Source organism: Salvia miltiorrhiza, chromosome 1 (assembly GCF_028751815.1).
Source record: "Salvia miltiorrhiza cultivar Shanhuang (shh) chromosome 1, IMPLAD_Smil_shh, whole genome shotgun sequence".
NCBI lineage: Eukaryota > Viridiplantae > Streptophyta > Magnoliopsida > Lamiales > Lamiaceae > Salvia > Salvia miltiorrhiza.
In genome coordinates, this window is record NC_080387.1 from 60,327,119 (window position 1) to 60,345,908 (window position 18,790).

An 18,790-nucleotide genomic window follows, 5' to 3' on the forward strand; every position below is an offset into this window, starting at 1 on the left:
TATAACTAAAAGTATAAGTTCCCAGCCAAGCCAACCCACATACCCGCGCCCGATCCGACCCGCCTCATGGTATTAGGTCAACCTCAGTCAAGACCAACTCAAGTTTTAAATGTGTATATATGTTAAAAGGTCACATATAATTGGACGACTTTAAAAATATCTCAAACTGAACAAGACATAAAATGGAGTTTCAAAACAAAACAAATGTGCTTGTTTAATTTGCTTTAGTTTTATTTCAAGTTAGACATTCTTTGAGAGAACAAAAGTAAGCAATCAATGTGTGCGTGTGTTGGCCAATCGATAAGGGATTAATTTCTAAGGCTAAAGTTCTTGGGTTCGAGTCTCCTGTAGCGCGATCTTTTAATTTTTTATTTATTTGATATTGTAAATTTGTCCCCAAAAAAAAGAGAGTAAGCAATCAATAGACAAAACACAAAAGTCACTCAAAATCACGCCTTTGAACTAATTTGCAATTTCGACATAATTTTGAAAATGTAGCAACACAGATAACCCAACCTTTCACTTTTTTGCCATTAAAGGTCTCCCAATTTTATAGACGATTTAAATTTTCAAATTTTCGCATTTCGAAATTATGATTTGAGAAGTCCAACTGTCCAAGTTTAAACTCACAAGAAGATGAACATTTTAACGTATGGATCGACGTAAATATTCGCTGATAATGATTAATTTCATTGGAATAATTTTCAATAATTATAATAGAAGTAAATGTCAACATTTGTTGTCATAAGTAAGTGCTTATTAGCACATTTGTCATCAAAAAATTGAAAAGTTGAATACTTAATTTGTTTTCTTTCTATATCGAAATTGTAAATTGGTCAAGTTTGATAGTAGTAATTTAAAGGGATTATAGCCAAAAAATACACGAACTTTGATAAAAGTTGCAATTTTCACCTGAACTTTTAAATTTGCCAAAATATACCTGAACTTATATTTTTTGTTGTAAATTTCACCTCGACGGAGTTCAATCATTGCAAGTTCAAGTGAAATTTACAACAAAAAATATAAGTTTAGGTATATTTTGGCTAATTTGAAAGTTCAGGTGAAAATTGCAACTTTTATCAAAATTCGTGTATTTTTTGCTATAATCCCTAATTTAAATGACAATTATCCTTTAAAAACTGAAAGAAAATAAAAATGCTGCTATCCTTTGTGATCCGTTTAAGTATGACTGACACAGTTATTTATTTTATTTTATTTATCCCAATAATAAACACAAATATTAAAAATTCAGTCAATGGATTTGGTCAAATTAGAATTTTAACATGGTCCATTAATCATGAATGAATCAAATCATATATTGACGACATGTTGATAATTAAGGATGCCATGTGGCATTATACCTATCATTGGGTATATGTATGTAATTTTTATTGTCAAAATCAGATAATTTGAAGCTTATTATTAATACAAAAATTAACTAGTTAATAAAATGAAAGAGGAGAAATAATGGCAATATTCCTTGAATCCATAAATTAAATAAAGCGCGATAAATGATGTTTGGTAGCAAAGCCATAATTTTTGTACCCAAATATGATTTCTTGGCACATGTTAGTTCACTACCATACTCCATTATATATGTGTATATATAGGATATATTCCAAGGCCTAGGCCACCTTAAATTGGTATATACTATAGTCTATATAGTATTCGTAGAGATTTATTGAAAAATAATTCTAAATTTATCTAATATTTATATAGTTATAAATGATGTGATTAAATTTCCTTTTTATTCATCAAAACTCTTAACAAAAACCGGAATTTAAAAAATTGTTGGAAAATAATACTCTCAACTGCTTCCAATAAACATACAAGTCAACTCTATGAATGATGAATTGATGATTGCAATGCAATATGAATTATTTATATACGTTCACTGTTAGGATCTCTGAGATTATTTTGAACCCAAAGGTTAGTTATGTGTGAATTATTTGGAATTCTTGAATTATTATTAATTTGAGCATCAGAGACCCTTCAAATCTTCAACCAATACTTCCATTGATGCTTTTAGGAGGACTTCAAAATCGTTTCTGATTTGAAGTTGCTAATATTAATATACATCGTACCAACCTAATTTGGCGTTCTTTTCTTTTCGTCTTCATCTCCAATAATTTTCTAAAAACTTGATTAAATTTGAATAAGCTTATAATCTTTTAATTTATTTGCCAAATCAAATTTAAACTCGAACTGATAATAGATAAATATAAACAACATTCAAACTTTCCAGTGTTGAACTATATAATTTAAACTCAAATTTACTTACAGCCCTAGCTCGTCAAAGTCCTACGTGGATATGGATAATTTCTAGCTCATCAACAGTCAGCAAAGAGCTTGTATAGTAAAATAATTAAGTTCCACCCACCATAACCATAGTATTAAAATGTGTGTGATTTAATTATTAAGTTTGACTAAATTCTTGCTATGTGCTAACGCAGGTTTGACTAAACTCTAAATATTCCATAAGTGCAGCTAAAAACGGCTAATCCATGTGGTCTCAATGTCTCATGTGTTTCCACAATTTTCTACTACTTCGTCAAACCTAATTCATCACACACAAGTAAGCCCTACTCATCTTCTAACTATTTTTTTTAAAAAATAATTAGTATAAATTGTTCAAAATCCCAGTCTAGTCAGCTATACCAATCCATCGGATTGGTTTTTGGTCTACTTGGACATACACCTACACACATATTTATATTATACAAATTACATTTATCTTGTAAAAAATATTATAAATTTGTTTAAATATAAATTAAAAAAAAATAGAATTTTCGCTACTTATGAATTTTAAACCTTGGATCACAAATGCATTCAATAAGTGTTAACCCACCATAAATCTCATGTCATCAAAATACATATACCACAAAAGTGGGTAATATTTCGCCTTTTACCTCTAATTATTACAAGAAAATTTGAAAAGATGAAGAATTTGTCATTAATAGAAGAGCAAAATGGAACATGGAATTTGGAAATACAACATTTATTTTAGGATAAAATTTACAGGATACTTTAAAAACGGAGAGAGTACGTAAATTAAAATATTGCATTAACAGTAAAGTTGTTTGGCCATATTATGGCCAACCATAATATGGTGAAAAATTATAAAATTGATGTATTTGATTTTTTATGCTTAAAATAAAAAATAGGATTTAGTATGTTTTTTTACGCGTTGTAGCTGTTTCTTTTTATTTTTTATAACCTTTTTTTATTTTAACAAAATATTAAAAAAAATAAAAAATAAAAATTTTTTATATAAAAAAAATTACAATTAATGTGTACAAAATAATAAAACTAACAATATTCTACTTTTATTTTGAACAAAATATTTTAATACATTGAATTTTAAGCTGGTATGGCCACTCATACTATGGCCAAATAGCATCACTCTTGCATTGATTATCTATTGAAAATGTTATTCAAGTATTCCATTTGGGGAATCAATGTTAACAATGAAAAAGAAAACAATTGTTAATGTTTGGTCTAACAGGGGGCGGTTGAAATAACTTCCAAGCGAAGAAGAAACAGTTATTAACCGTTTAATTATGAGTCACTTTAAAGCAAAAGAAATTAAAATTATTAACCCAAAGTCATCCTTTTTCGGGAAACTAGTAGTGTAATTAATCCATGTGCAACCTGAAACACTCTGTTAAACATAATTTACACATTTATTCACTTTGACGGATTACAAATATATAGCCATAATTTTTAGTGAATTTAGTTTATATTTTCAACTTTGATTTATTCTTTTATATCCTACAGCTTGAAAAATTATTTGATTATAACCACAATCACACTGAAACTATGACAATAGTTGTTCTTTGTCGAAGTTACACCTAAAATGATTATGAATTGCCAAGAAAGCAAAATTTAATGCATTCTACAATAAAAGAATTTCTACAAGTAAATAGTCCATCGTCATCAGATCACCACCTAATTAAAATCCCCTAAAAATTAGTGCAACAACAATAATTTTCAAGAGCCATTTTGATAACATCGATGGTTCAATGACGATGAGCGTTATGGCCTCTAAAATCCTAGAGCATTCAATCGATTTTACCGACCTCATCAACACCAAGCATTCTTGCCGTAAAAAGGGCTATATGGATTTAACTATAATGCATAAGCATATGCAATTATATCATTAATTAGTCAATTATTCGATTTAACTTTTAATAAACTTGTTCTTCCATGTTCTTTGTCATGTGGCTTTCACAAGAATTCGGGGATCCTCCTCAGTGCTGATCAAATATCTCTATACATTTAAGTTCCACTTTTATATTTATTTTTGGATTTTTTTGGCTAGTCATTTATCTTTCTAGAAATTAAAAAACTATGTATTTAATAAAGATAATACTATCTAATGATAATTATTGCGCGATAATTTTGAAAGCACTAATTGTCGTTGAAAAGCTTGGGATTTCTTTGGTCGGTTTGACTGTTTTATTCATTTTAGATTTTAATTTTTTTAAAGAAAATTATATATGTAGAGAATGTGACATGGCACTTTCAAGAATTATCGATTTTGTTTTTAATTAATTAAGTTGTTTTACACCGCCAGGAGAAAATAAATAAATATAGAAACAAAATAAAAATAAAATATGTATATCAAGAAACATTATGGCCTTGTATGTTTTTCATTTGTATATGCATTTTCTCGTTTACACCGCTTCTAAATTTATTATTTGCTTGATAGTGATGGATCTTCTCCGTCATTAGCTTTAACTATTGTAAATTAACAATTAAATTTAAAGATGTATGTGTCACGATATGAACTCAAACTTGAGAATTTTAATTTTGTGTCTTAACTATTTTACCGCTAAACCAATAAATGCTTACACTGAATTTTCTTAAGACTTTATAATTCTAATGGTATCTCGTCAAGAGTTAATTACCTATTAATGGATTATATCTCAACAATTTTAGCTAGTACGTAGCACATGTCACGAAGAAAAAAGATGAAATAAATATTAAAGCTCAAATATTCTTTGCATTATTAACGGAATATTATATGATATCGAAAGATTTAGTTGAATCACTCAGGGGAGCAAATTAAAAGTTATATATGAGCTATAATAATATTGTAATCTTTTACAAATTTTGAATTCGACCGATTAGATATTCAAAGATCATTCAAACTCATTATATATAAAACCGTCTGTTATTCTTTCAAAAGTACCATGTGCCATAATTTATATACTCTAAAATTAAAAAATTGTATGTGTATGTTCAATCACAAAAATGTGTATTACACTACCTTATGTGTGTAATTATACTCAAAATTTGTATTCCGTAGCATATTTTTATATTTTGCTAGTAATTTTATAACACTATAAAATTACGTACAAGATCAATACTTAAGAATCGAAATGCATTTACACAGATTGTTATCTCTATATATTTGATCATTTGATTTTTCTAATTAAGTTGATTTTTGAACGATATTTAAATAGTCCTTCAGATTTATTAAAAGATCAAATATGAAAAGTATTTGATTCTAAATTTCTAATAGTCCTTTCCCAACTCAAATAAATAAATAAATAAATAATAGTCCCTTCACCGCCTCCTGCATGCAGGTACGTAGAAATTTCCTTGAAACAATATTGGTCATATTTCAAATCATAGAATTTTTGTTCTTCAACACCTCAACTTTCAAACATTACAACCACAATAAAATAGCATTAACTCATTTCAATAGCTTCTCGACTGCATGTGTATAGTATTTATCGTCTCTTTCAAGAAAACGTTTTCTTTAATTGTCTCTTTCAAAAAACGTAAGTACTTCTTCTTTCTATTTCCTCTTCTTCAGCCTTGAGCAAATTAATATTCAATGAAAATTAAAGATTCCTGCAGCTGAATTAATTGGATTAAAGAGATTTAAACATTAACCATGCATGCTTGAAGTCAGAAAGGCTGATTGGAATAGGGATGGCAATCTACCCGCGGGTAGCGGGTATCCGCGAAAACCCGCACCCATTAGGGTAGGGTTTGGATACCATTTGATATTCACGGATAGTTTCGTGGGTGCAATTCACTATCCATTTAGTTCGTGGGTATGGGTTTGGATACTTACTATCCATACCCGCGAAACCCGTTTACCCGCCAAAAATACCCGCTAATTATCCGTCAATTACCCGTCAAATATCCACAAAAAATTCATAAAATATGGGCCTTGAATATATATTTTAAGGTTATGGGCTAGCATATTATATTTGAAAATAGGCCCAAATAAAAATTGAAGGAAGGCCCAAGCTCTAATACTATTATTTTGTTTCCTATGCCCTAATTCTCGTTTGGCAAAACATTTCTTCTAACTGACACAGCCGCTCAACCTTCAGCAGCTCCCCATTTCTTCCCTTGTGGCAGTCGGGAATCAAGCCACCAGCCGGCCGCCGCCCTCGCCCAGCAACGCCGCCCTCGTCCAGCCACCAGCCGGCCGCCGCCCTCGTCCAGCAACGCCAGCTACTCGCCCAGCAACGCCGCCCTCCTCGCGAAGTCGCGGTTCCAGCCACCAGCCGGCAACCACTCGCCCAGCCGCTTTCCTCCACGCACCGGCAGTCCGGCACCGCCCAGCCATTAAAGGTATCTAACTTGAGTTTATTTAATTAAACTAAAATATAGTAAGTCATTTAAATTGTAATCTAGCAATTAATCTGAAATATGTTAAAGATTACATATGTTGGCATTTTAATTAATCTGAAAATTGAGTAAATTGAGTATATGTTTGGCAAATTGAGTATATTATTTATTGAATAATCAGTGGCTGCAAATTGATTATATGTTTGGCAAATTGAGTATATTATTTATTGAGTATTTGTCAACACTATAGTGGCTGAAACTTGAGTATATGTTTGGTGACTTGTTAATATTATTTATTGGGTATTTGTCAACACTATAGTGGCTGAAAATTGAGTATATGTTTGATGATTTGTTGATTTATTGAACAATGATTGCATATTTTTTTTTCTATTAAATTTGTTGTAAATTAATATTTAAATTCTATTTCGTGGGTATCCAGCGGATAGTAGGTATCCGGCGGATAGTGGGTATCCGGCGGACAACGGGTATCCGTCGGATAGTGGGTGACGGATACCCGTCGGATAGCGGGTTTCGCGGATACCCGACGGGTAGTGGGTATCCGCGGGTAGTGGGTTTGGATACCATTTGATATCCATAAATATTTTCGTGGGTAGCAACCACTATCCATTTAGTTCGTGGGTATGGGTATGGATAGTCACTATCCATACCCATCGTACCCGATTGCCATCCCTAGATTGGAATATGATTTTTAGAATGGATACTTTCATATTTGCCTCTAGCTACCAACAAACTTGAATTGGAGGATCTTTTAGGATTGTAATTTAGTCCACGTTTAATTGGGTATTTCTAAAGATTGGAAAGGGATTCAATTAATTGAATCAATTACTTGTTGTTTGGTTTGAGTAATGAGTTAATCATTACTCTTATTTGAGGGTAACTCAATCACCCAATTTATTACCCTTCAAAATAGAGGGGAAACAAAAGAAAGAGAATCTCTTATTAATGATTATTTTCCATTGTTTAATCAAACACTCAATAAAAGTAATGATTATTAATGTTACCATTCCACTCATTTATTTGATTTCATTCACTTTCCATTCCTCTACTTGAACCAAATGAGCACTTAGATTGATTTAAAAGTTAGGATACAAAATTTTGAGCTTGCTAAAATAGGACATTAATTACTAAGTAATGGATCCGCAGGATAATTCTCGGTTAGTTTTAATCAATGTTATACTTTTGTAAGTTCGACAATTTATTTTTTGGCCATTTTAATTTCAAGTAAGCCTCAAATTCTTAAAATGGATCGAGATTTAGGCTACACTACAAGAAAACTGGTCGAACACCGACGGATATTACCGACAGACTATTTTCCGTCGGTAGATACCGACGGATCACCGACGGACCATCATCCAGCAACATCACCGGAGCCGGCATCTATTTTCGATGAAAATACCGACGGACTACCGACGGAATGGGTACTGACGGACTATGTCCGTCGGCAAAATTCGGTATTTTCGATTTTAATAATTATTTTTATTTTTCACCGACGAAATACCGACGGAATCTCTACCGACGGATCAAATGCCGTCGAAAAATTGGGTAATTTTGAATTTAATGATTATTTTTATGTTTTACCGACGGATTACCGACGGAATATTCCGTCGGTAAATTCGATAAATATTATTATTTGCATTTTTATTTGTTTTTTTAGTTTTTTATTTATTTTAAATTATTTTTAAAATTAGTACCGATGGATAAAGTCTGTCGGTAAAAATTACTCCCTCCGTCCCATTATTTATGGGACAAATTCCATTTTGGTTGTCCCAACATACATGGGACATTTTTATTTTAAGCAAAAATAAGGGATGGATTAAGCATTAAAATAGTCCCTAATTATCCTTAAATAAATCATAACTCTACTCTCTCTCTCTCTCTCCTTCCCCCTACCAGTCGCCGACTCGCCGCGTGCTTCCCCCTACCAGTCGCCGACTCGCCGCCTGCTTTCCTTCTCTCTTCAAACACCACCGCCCGTCGCCTCCACCGCCACCACCGCCCTCGCGCCCCCCCACCGCCCGGTCGCACCCGCGTCGCCGAAGGAGGGCGGCGCCGCCGACAAGAAGAAGAGGCGCGCCGTTCATCTTCTCCTTCCTCCAGCGCGCCGTTCATCTTCTCCTTCATCCCGCGTCGTCCTTCCACGTCGTCCACGTCCACCGTCCATCTTCTCCTTCCTCCATCGCGCCGCCCTCCTCTAGGGTTCCGATTTGTGGATTCGAGAGGAGGCCGTGGATTTGAGAATATAGGGCTCCGATTTGGGGATTTAATTTTGAAACTTGTTTGGAATTTCTTCGATTTGGTTTCTGCAATTTTGAAACTTGTTTGAAACTTGTTTGGAACTTTGATTTAATTCTGCAATTTCTTCGATTTAATTTTGGTTTCTGCAATTTTGAAACTTGTTTGAAACTTGCAATTTTGAAACTTGTTTCTGCAATTTTGAAACTTGTTCGATTTAATTTCTTCGATTTAATTTTGGTTTGGTTTCTGCTATGGAGAGAGGGAAGGGAGAGAGAGGACGGGGAGGGGGTGGGGACTGAGAGGAGCCGACGAGGCGGCGCTCGCCGGCGCCGGCGTGTACCGGTGAGGCAGAGAGGGAGTGTGTGTGACTGTGTGTGTGTTTTAATTAAAATAACACTACACATCTAATTCCCTTAATTCTACTCTTCTTAATCTCCGTGCCCAACAGTGTTTGTCCCATAAATAATGGGACGGAGGGAGTAATTTTTTATTTTTTTTATTTTTTTATTTTTTATTTTTTTATTTTAAATTATTTTTAATTAATTTTCTATATTATTATTATTTTTAAATGAATTAATAGGTGCTAGTTATATCAATAATACACGTGTTCTCTACTGGCAACCACTCGAAAGAAACTTCAAGGTTAAGCGTGCTTGACTCAGAGCACTAGTAAGATGGGTGACCCACTGGGAAGTTGGTCAAATCACATGCAATTAAGTTCAAAATACATTAGAAATACAAAATACTTGTAGGATACAAAGATAGGTTGATAAAAAAATCGAAAATTAATAATTAAAAATAATAATTAATTTACCGACGGAATTTTCCGTCGGTAAACGCGCCACCTACCACGGCCAACGCCGGCGTCGGAGACTTACCGACGGCAATGTCCGTCGGTACCCCCGACGGATAGAAAAAATCTGTCGGTAAATGATTTACCGACGAGCGTTTGAACGATGGGTGAAATCCGTCGGTAATTCGTCGGTATCTTCATTTACCGACGGAATTTTGATGCTTACCATCGGAATATTCCGTCAGTGTTCGGCCAGATTCTGATTGTGCTAAGTTAGAAAATTTTATCCTAATTTTCAAATTAGGCTAAGTTATTGTTCTAAAAAATCTTCATAGCTCAGCAAACTTCACCCTCTGTAATTTTGAACAATATAAGTTATCCAATTAATTGTGTCTTTCCATTAATTAAGTAAAAATGTACAATTTATCACTATAAATCGACGAAATCAAATTAAGAAGAATTGATCATCATCATCTATCATCATCAATTTCCTCTTTATAACAATATATTTCATTTTTTTTAGTATTTCAATAACTAGCTAGAATCACCGTTACTCGATCACGTTCATCAATAGGCTACCCTTTCATAGCTTTATCCAAACAAAAGAGTAAAACGAGTTTCATTCAAAACCACCCAAATGACTAAGTATTATTATTTTAGAATCACAAGATGTATCTATTATATAATTAAGTAAGCAATTTGCATGCTGACGGAATCTCTACATCACATAAAGATGGAAAAATTAATTCGCACGCAGATAGGACCACTATGCACACGAAAATATAAAAACTACTCGTACGCAGACAGGATTAAACCCAAGACCTCTCATAAAAGAAAATTTGTGAGTGCCTCAACTTTATCACTTGAGCTAGGCCTCGTTAGCAAATGACTAAGTATTAGTTTTGTTACGTATTATTCATATATAATAATTGAACACACGTTTCTCCCTATATTTACATATATGTACATAGACTTATAAATATATATTCAGCACCGCCTGAAATGGAGTGTCTCGATTAATTAATTAATAAATGCTGATATTCATTACATACAAACTTTATGCGCTCATACACACACATAAAACTCACTTTATGAGCTAAAACTAGAGTTCTAGGAAGAAGTGTGGTCACATAAATTATGTAAATATTCTTTTTCTCTCGAGCAACCCTCTTTTTAATTCCTTCACGCGTGATCACACCACCTCATTAAACATTTCAATACACCTTTTCCACTTAATTTAATCACCACAGCTCAATGAAGAATTTTGAATACCATTATTTATACGTATGTAGTATATAGGGCTAGCTAGAATCCGGTAAAACTAATAAAATATACTATTGTAATATATATATATATATAATTATCATAGAGAAAAAATTAAATTATTATATGCACAAATAAGCATTATATCATAGAAAAATTATTACTATATTCGTGATAAAAAAAAATATTCCGTTCACAAATCAATCATGATCATCCAATTAATCAATATCTATTAACTATATTTGTTTTAGTTAATGACGATTTTTATTTGATCATCCCGTAATATAATATATGTATGTGGAGTATATATATATAATTAAGTATGTGTGAGAGTGTGTTCTTCCAAGACGCGGTTGCTTGAGAGGTGAGTGGTAGCAGCCGACCAACACAGAAAGCAAGAGTGGTATAATTATCTTTACATATATACATTGCTGCAAAAGGAAGAAAGGAAGGCGAATTATTTATATTAATTATATAAATGTAAAGTTGTAGAGTTAATTAATTCCTCAATTTCGGCCTAATCCAAAAGTAGTATACAGTATTCTACAACCTGGCTGTGGAGCATACTGAGCTGCCAACATATATAAAATCTCACACACACACCACACCGATCAAATATTCGTGCATGGGGTTATACTAATTTCTGATATTAATTAGTTATATATCTATAGATCGTGCCATAAAATATGCACTAAATAAAAATATTTTCTTCCTGTATACTAAGGTTCTGATAGTTACAGAAAGTTGCCATCGTTGAGAATAATCACATAACATTATAATCTCCACACAACGATATTTAACAATGATAGTAACATTATTACTCGAACCTGAACAACATTTCAGACGGTTAACTAGTAATATGTAAATATGTATAATATTCCTTTATTCTTTTATTTAGGTAGATGGTGCTACATATTTTTATTACTTTCACCATGTTTGAATTTCAATCGTATTTGATTGCAGTGACATGGACTGATCATTTTGAACTCACATGAATTTCAGTACATACGTGCCTAGCTAACACAATAAATTAACTAGAATTGAATTATTTGTATTGGATTCGGCATAGAAGTTCAATTTCATTGATAGGTGCGGCTTTAAAACAAAAATTATTGATTTTTTTTAAAGAAAAGGTGCCTGTTAATATTGAACCTCTACATTGTAATCTAGGTTTTATTTATATATGTATATATATATATATATATATATATATATATATAGAGAGAGAGAGAGAGAGAGAGGGTCGCGTTCAATGGAGACCACAAAATATTCAAAGAACAGAGACCAAATCTCAGTCGTTGATCTTATCTAATTTAACGGTCGGTATTTATTTATGCCATGTTCAACGGGTTTTTTTGTTGAACTTATACGGGGTCAAATCTCACAACCTCCAAAAAATTAGCATTTATTCACGCAATGTTCAATGGATTTGATGAACATTCGTCAAATCCGTTTAACATGGCGTGGATAAATGCTGATTTTTTGGAGGTTGTGAGATTCGACCCTGTATATATGTTCAATAAAATAAATCCGGGGTTGTGGGATTCGGCCCCCAGAAGTATATTCATGATAAATGCTGATTTTTTTAGGGTTGAGGAGTGTTCATGAGATTTGGTCTTTGTTCTTTGAATATTTTGTGGTCTCTATTAAATTCTTCCACATATATGCACTTTTTATATGTATTATAAAGCTTACAAATCTTTACATGAAAATGAGAGAACTTCATGGAAAAATCAATGGCTCTCTCTCTATCTCTCAAGAAACGAGAAATCCTTCAACCTTCAATCATTACTATGCGCAATCATAAATCACAATACTAATTAATTAAAAAATCAAGGTTCTGAGAATTCAAGTAATTAATAGAACGCTAAACCATAACTAACCACAGCCAAATCATCACCGTTAGCATAATTTAGAAATCTATAAATAATATTATTCGTTAAAAATAATTAAATAATAGGATTTGATTAGAGTACGTGGTGACACATGTCCAGTTTAGGAGCTAGTATATTGTTTAGGGTTAGGAAAACAACTAAGCAAGTACTAATTTAATACATATAATGTTGGTTAATTTGGTGTAAATGGAACTTCCTAGGTAGACTTCACTAAATTAATTAAGTTAACTATGAGCTATATTTGGCTGTGCTAGAACATTCTCAGCAGATTTGTGCTCCTATCAGGTGGAATATTCCTTTCTGCAAAAACAGGTAAATATAATCAATCCTAATTATTTATAAGGTTAATTGCTTGTAAATACACGCGATAAGTATATTCAAAAATTAGTTTCTAATCAATATTATTTTTTATCCATTAATATATAAATTTTCAACATTTTAGAATTTGGTCCGAATTAGAATTTCAGCAAGGTTTAAATCTATTTAGACGTTGAAATTTTCTTACATAACATTTCAACTGATAATTAAAATGTTGTGCTTTATGTAAATATAAAAACAATTTTGTTTTCTTCCTCGTGAATCACTCTCTGAACCTTACCATTCGCAACATAATAGAAAATATGAAAAAATGACGTCGCTTTTATGTTATATAGAAAACACATCGTTTTAATTATAGACTGAAATGCAACATAATAAAATTCTGACAACCGTGTAGATTTAATTAATTATTTCCGGAATCATAATTCCATCAAATTCCAACATGTTGAAAGTTCATAAAGTAATTGTCTATAATATTAATTAAAAATAAAATTTTAATTATATTAATTTTATGTATTAACAGTTAATTAACCCTTAATTTATAGGTAAACATATACATATATAATATGCCTCGCATTGACTACTACATCACTTCAATTACTAGTGTATATAATATACATACATATAAGTTAAATTAATAAGCAGTAGGTGCATATATTCAATATTATAATTACGGGTCTGGTCCTAGTGGATATACAAGAAATTAAGAAATTTTGTTGAATACGAAATAACATATCTATCAATTTCCTGTAACATCATTAATTCCTTTTGAATGCGTTCTGGAATATATCCCTAGCAATATAAGGGTGAAAGTGATATATACTATAAGGGCCTGTTTGATATGGGTTTAAAAGCAGGATAAGTTAAATTAATATGGATTTATGTAGTGTTTGATATTATGTGTTACTAATATGGTCAACTCCAGGTTTATCCCAAGACCCTAGCTTATTTTGTGGGATTAACCCACACTAATTATCCCACCTCCCCCATGGGATTAACCCACACTAATTATTCCACCTCCTCCATAGGCTACTAATTTAGGTATTTGATATGTTAATCCAACCTATTTCAATGGATACCAAACACTTTTTGGGATTAATTACCAATGATATCAAACACCCATCTGAGATTAGAAATCATGACTAATTCACACTAAATTATCAGGATAATTTATATCCTGATTAATCCAATACTGAAAATCAAACGGGCCCTAAATACATAACATAAAGATTATACTCATATATAGTACTACTCCTACAATAGTATTATCTCCAATTAGTTTAAGCTAGTTGTAATTATATATTGAATTTCGTTCAAAAAAAAACTGTAAATAATTTTGTAAGCAAACTCTTTATTGTCTTCTTTTTATAAAAGAAAGTCTAAATATAGAAAGTAAAAAAAATAATATCGCGCCAATGAAGCCTAACTAGTTCAAGTGGCGAATCCAAATATTTTTTTTTATGAAAAGTCTTGAGTTCAATCTCGTCTTCGTGATGCGAATGCCTCTTGTAATTCTCAAACAAAAAAAAGAAAGATATTTTCGCATATAATAAAAAGGTAGACTTATGTTCGAATTAAATTATTGTAGCTCGATCATACTTGAAAAAAAAGTGATACTAATTATTTTATAGAGAAACAATAATCTTTTTTAATAATTGCATTTAGAATAATTGTCAGTTTCTTTGATATATGAGTCCGCACGGAAGTGGGGCCCGGGCGACGGCACGAGGACACCATGAAATGAGTTGGCAGGAATGGGCTTTGTGGGCCGAAAATAGCCACAGTAGTCACACTACCAAAGTGGGGGTCCAATAACCTGTGGGTAACGTTGTTCGACCCACCCGTACCCGGCCCTCCCCTCCACGTGGCCTCCCTCCACTGCCACTTCATCACTGAAACTTCTACTGTTTTGTGGGCCCATCAGAATCACCATGAACGTGACACGTCACTTTCATTCCAAACTATTCTCTACTAATTACTTCTACACCTGGTTTGGAATTTGGCTACTGCCCCGTTTTATTATAATTTATTTCTATTTTTACCTTAAGTAAATCAGTTCCCTGTAAAATGAACTCAGTTTTATAACAAAAAAAAAATAGATTTGGGTTTTCATTTTTTTTTGTAAAACTGCACTCTATTTATAATAATTGGGGGTTTATATACTTTTAGTTAATGATATAAAACTATAAAGATATTAGTTGATCATTTATTTATTTTAATTATTGATGATGATAGGCCATATGATCTCGCGCAATCATATGCATATAATCAACTTGCACTTGCACATTTCTTCTCTTTCTCTTTCCTTTTTGCTTCGTGAGAAAAAGTTATTCTCCCAAAACAAAAAATACAATATGTTAGTTCAGTTCATCAATTTTATTCTCTTCTTTAGTTCCATTAATCAATGAGGGTCACCGAATATATATTTATTTTCTTTCACACACTCTTAACTTTAGAAACATAAACTGAAATTATAAAACTAAAGTAGAATATATATATAAAACTTTTTAAGTATTAAACAAATCCATGATCGCCAAAAGCCACAATATGAAAAGGCGGCCTCAAATTTTAAAACCCCAAGAAAGGCCAACCCCCAACTTGATATTTATAACTAACACCAGTTACACCACAATCAAGTAAGACTTTAAATTTGTCCCCTTGGGATGGCCTAGTGGTTGGGGTGGTTGCCTGTTGTCCAAGAGGTCACAGGTTCGAGTACTCCCGGCCACAATAATCACTAGGTGGGGTGTGTGTGTGGTTTTTATTATTTATAATGTAATTTCATCAAAAAAAAAAAAAAAAAGTAAGACTTTAAATTTAAAAACAATCCACCCCACAATTAGAATAACAGAAAAGAAAATTTTGGCTTAATTATGATTTGAAAAATGGCCCCACTCCACAAGTCATTAATTCCCACCTTCTATCACATGCACCTCTCTTGAGTCATGGGCACATCTCTCTCTATTTAAACCCCTCCCTCTCCCTCTCAATCTCATCATTCCAACAACTACATTTCCATCACTACTCAAAAACACACACACACAACTTATAACCAACAAAACTTCTCACATTCTGGTAAAGTCGAGACACTCAAAAACTTTTCACATTCCGATCAAACACAAACACGATACGAAAAAAAAAATGTTTAGCTTCTCAGATAGCAACACGCTCTCCCGGCGGTGCGTGTGGGTGAACGGCCCCGTGATCGTGGGGGCCGGCCCCTCGGGCCTGGCGGTGGCAGCCGGGCTGAAGCAGCAGGGCGTCCCGTTCGTGATTGTCGAACGGGCCGACTGCATTGCCTCCCTTTGGCAGAAGCACACCTACGACCGGCTGAAGCTCCACCTCCCGAAGCAGTTCTGCCAGCTCCCCGACTTCCCCTTCCCCGACCACTACCCGCGCTACCCCAACAAGAAGCAGTTCGTGGAATACATGGAATCCTACGCCGCCCACTTCGACATCAACCCCCACTTCAACGAGACCGTCCAGACCGCCAAATACGACGAGGCCTGCCGCCTCTGGCGCGTCAGCACCGCCTCCGCCGAGTACATCTGCCAGTGGCTCGTCGTCGCCACCGGCGAGAACGCCGAGCGCGTCGTCCCCGACATCCCGGGGCTCGACGAGTTCGCCGGCGAGGTCATCCACGCCTGCGACTACAAGTCCGGTGACAAATTCAAGGGCCAGAAGGTCCTCGTCGTCGGCTGCGGAAACTCCGGCATGGAAGTCTCCCTCGATCTCTGCGACCACCACGCTCAGCCCGCCATGGTTGTTCGTAGCGCGGTAAGAGATCGATATTCCAAAAAATGGCATTAATTAAACAAATTGTTTCAATCCCTAACTTTAAATTTTTTGAAATCATGTTCAGGTTCATGTTCTCCCGAGAGAAGTGATGGGGAAATCAACGTTCGAGCTAGCCATGTTGCTGATGAAATGGCTGCCGCTGTGGGTGGTGGATAAGGTGATGCTATTTCTGGCATGGATGGTGCTGGGGAACATGGAGAAATACGGGCTGAAGCGGCCGTCGGTGGGGCCGTTAGAGCTGAAGAACAAGTACGGGAAGACGCCGGTGCTGGACGTGGGCGCGCTCGAGAAGATCAGATCGCGGGAAATCCAAGTGGTTCCCGGGATCAGAAGCTTCTCGAAGGGCGCGGTGGAGCTCGTGACGGGAGAGAAGAAGATGATCGACTCTGTTATCTTGGCTACGGGATACCGTAGCAACGTGCCTTACTGGTTGCAGGAGAGTCAATTCTTTGGTAAAAATGGATTTCCCAAAAACCCATTTCCAAATGGGTGGAAAGGTGAAGGTGGGATTTACGCAGTTGGGTTCACGAGGAGAGGGCTGGCTGGAGCATCTGCTGATGCTGTAAGGGTTTCACAAGATATTGCCAAAATTTGGAAGGATGATTTGAAGCAGAAGAAGCAAAAAGTTCCTACTCATAGAAGATGCATTTCAACCTTTTGAGTTCAATTCTTTTTTTCTTTTAATTTGAAGACCTAATATTCTTTGCTTCTTTTATACACATAAATATTGATGTAAGAAGTGTGTATACCAATGTAGCATAGAGATCAGCCCTCTCCGAAACGCCCAAAGAGATTTTTGAAATTTGGGCACTTTCTATACCGAGGATGATGAGGCTCTTTTCTCTTTAATATTCTTTTTTTTTCCCTTTGTTGATTTGTTGAAGAGATGTACAATTGGAATATTTTCCTTAAGTTTCAATGGAATAAGGTGCTTTTTTCTGTAATGCATTTTGTTATTGCCTCTTGAAGTATAGTCTTGAATAATAAATCAATATATACAAGTCTCGTTTGAAATACCAATTTAATTTGGGGATATTAAAGCCGAAAATTGTTGATGGCGAATAAGATCATTATTAATACAGAACAGCAGTAATTATTGCCGAAACTAGTATGAGTCATCTTCTGCATATAATCTTAAATTCAAGCTACCTGACATAATTCTAAAAACTACTACTCCATCCGTCCCACCTTCCTAGTTCCTTATTCTTTTTTAGATGTCCCACAATATAGTCCACTTTTTAAATTAAATTAGCATTAAATTTCTTTTTTTACCAAAGTAACCTTATTTAAATATAGTCAAACATAAAATAAATAAGGGCAAAATTGAATAATTACATATATTTTGTATTTTCTAAGTACTATTTGAATTTTCCAAGCACTATTTATTGCATTTTTTTAGTATGTGTGAAAAAGTGAAATGGACTATGGAGATGGGACAAAGGAAGTATTTCTTTTCTAGCTATAATATTTTTAAAATTTTAACTTTCATATAATCTTATCTTTCTATGAACTATATATGGACATATAGGGTATTGAGCCCTCAGTGATAGCCGGTGAGTATCGGATGCCACATGCGGCTGAGTGCCCCCTATTATTTTATTTATTTATGTAATATAGTGCATAAGTAAAAGTTTGAAAATATTCAAACAATTATTGCGCTTAATTGCACAATTTATAACTATTTGTTTAATTTTCCTATAATTTTATAAGTTTATGCAATATAGTTTAGAATTAGAAATTAATAATAACATATGATACTAGGTGATATGATTCGTGAGACCACATTATTAATTGTATTATTATATTTTAAAATCTTATCATTTTATGCACTAAAGATACATTGTTATATCCTTGAAGGATGAACGTCGAGCCA

The 18,790-nt window shown here is 33.7% G+C and overlaps 1 protein-coding gene across 1 annotated transcript; it reads left to right on the forward strand.

The window, feature by feature from the left end:
* Positions 1-16,105: 16,105 nt before the first annotated feature.
* On the forward strand, positions 16,106-17,861 carry LOC131000195 (probable indole-3-pyruvate monooxygenase YUCCA3). Its single transcript, XM_057925982.1, has 2 exons — positions 16,106-16,896; positions 16,982-17,861. Exons 1-2 carry the CDS (start codon positions 16,261-16,263, stop codon positions 17,576-17,578), a joined length of 1,233 nt encoding a protein of 410 aa, XP_057781965.1. The 5' UTR covers positions 16,106-16,260; the 3' UTR covers positions 17,579-17,861.
* The last annotated feature ends 929 nt before the right edge of the window (positions 17,862-18,790 follow it).

Coding starts and splice junctions, on each gene's coding strand:
- LOC131000195 (XM_057925982.1), top strand. CDS start 16,261: ATGTTTAGCTTCTCAGATAGCAACACGCTCTCCCGGCGGTGCGTGTGG. Junction 16,897..16,981: donor CCATGGTTGTTCGTAGCGCG/GTAAGAGATCGA, acceptor AATCATGTTCAG/GTTCATGTTCTCCCGAGAGA.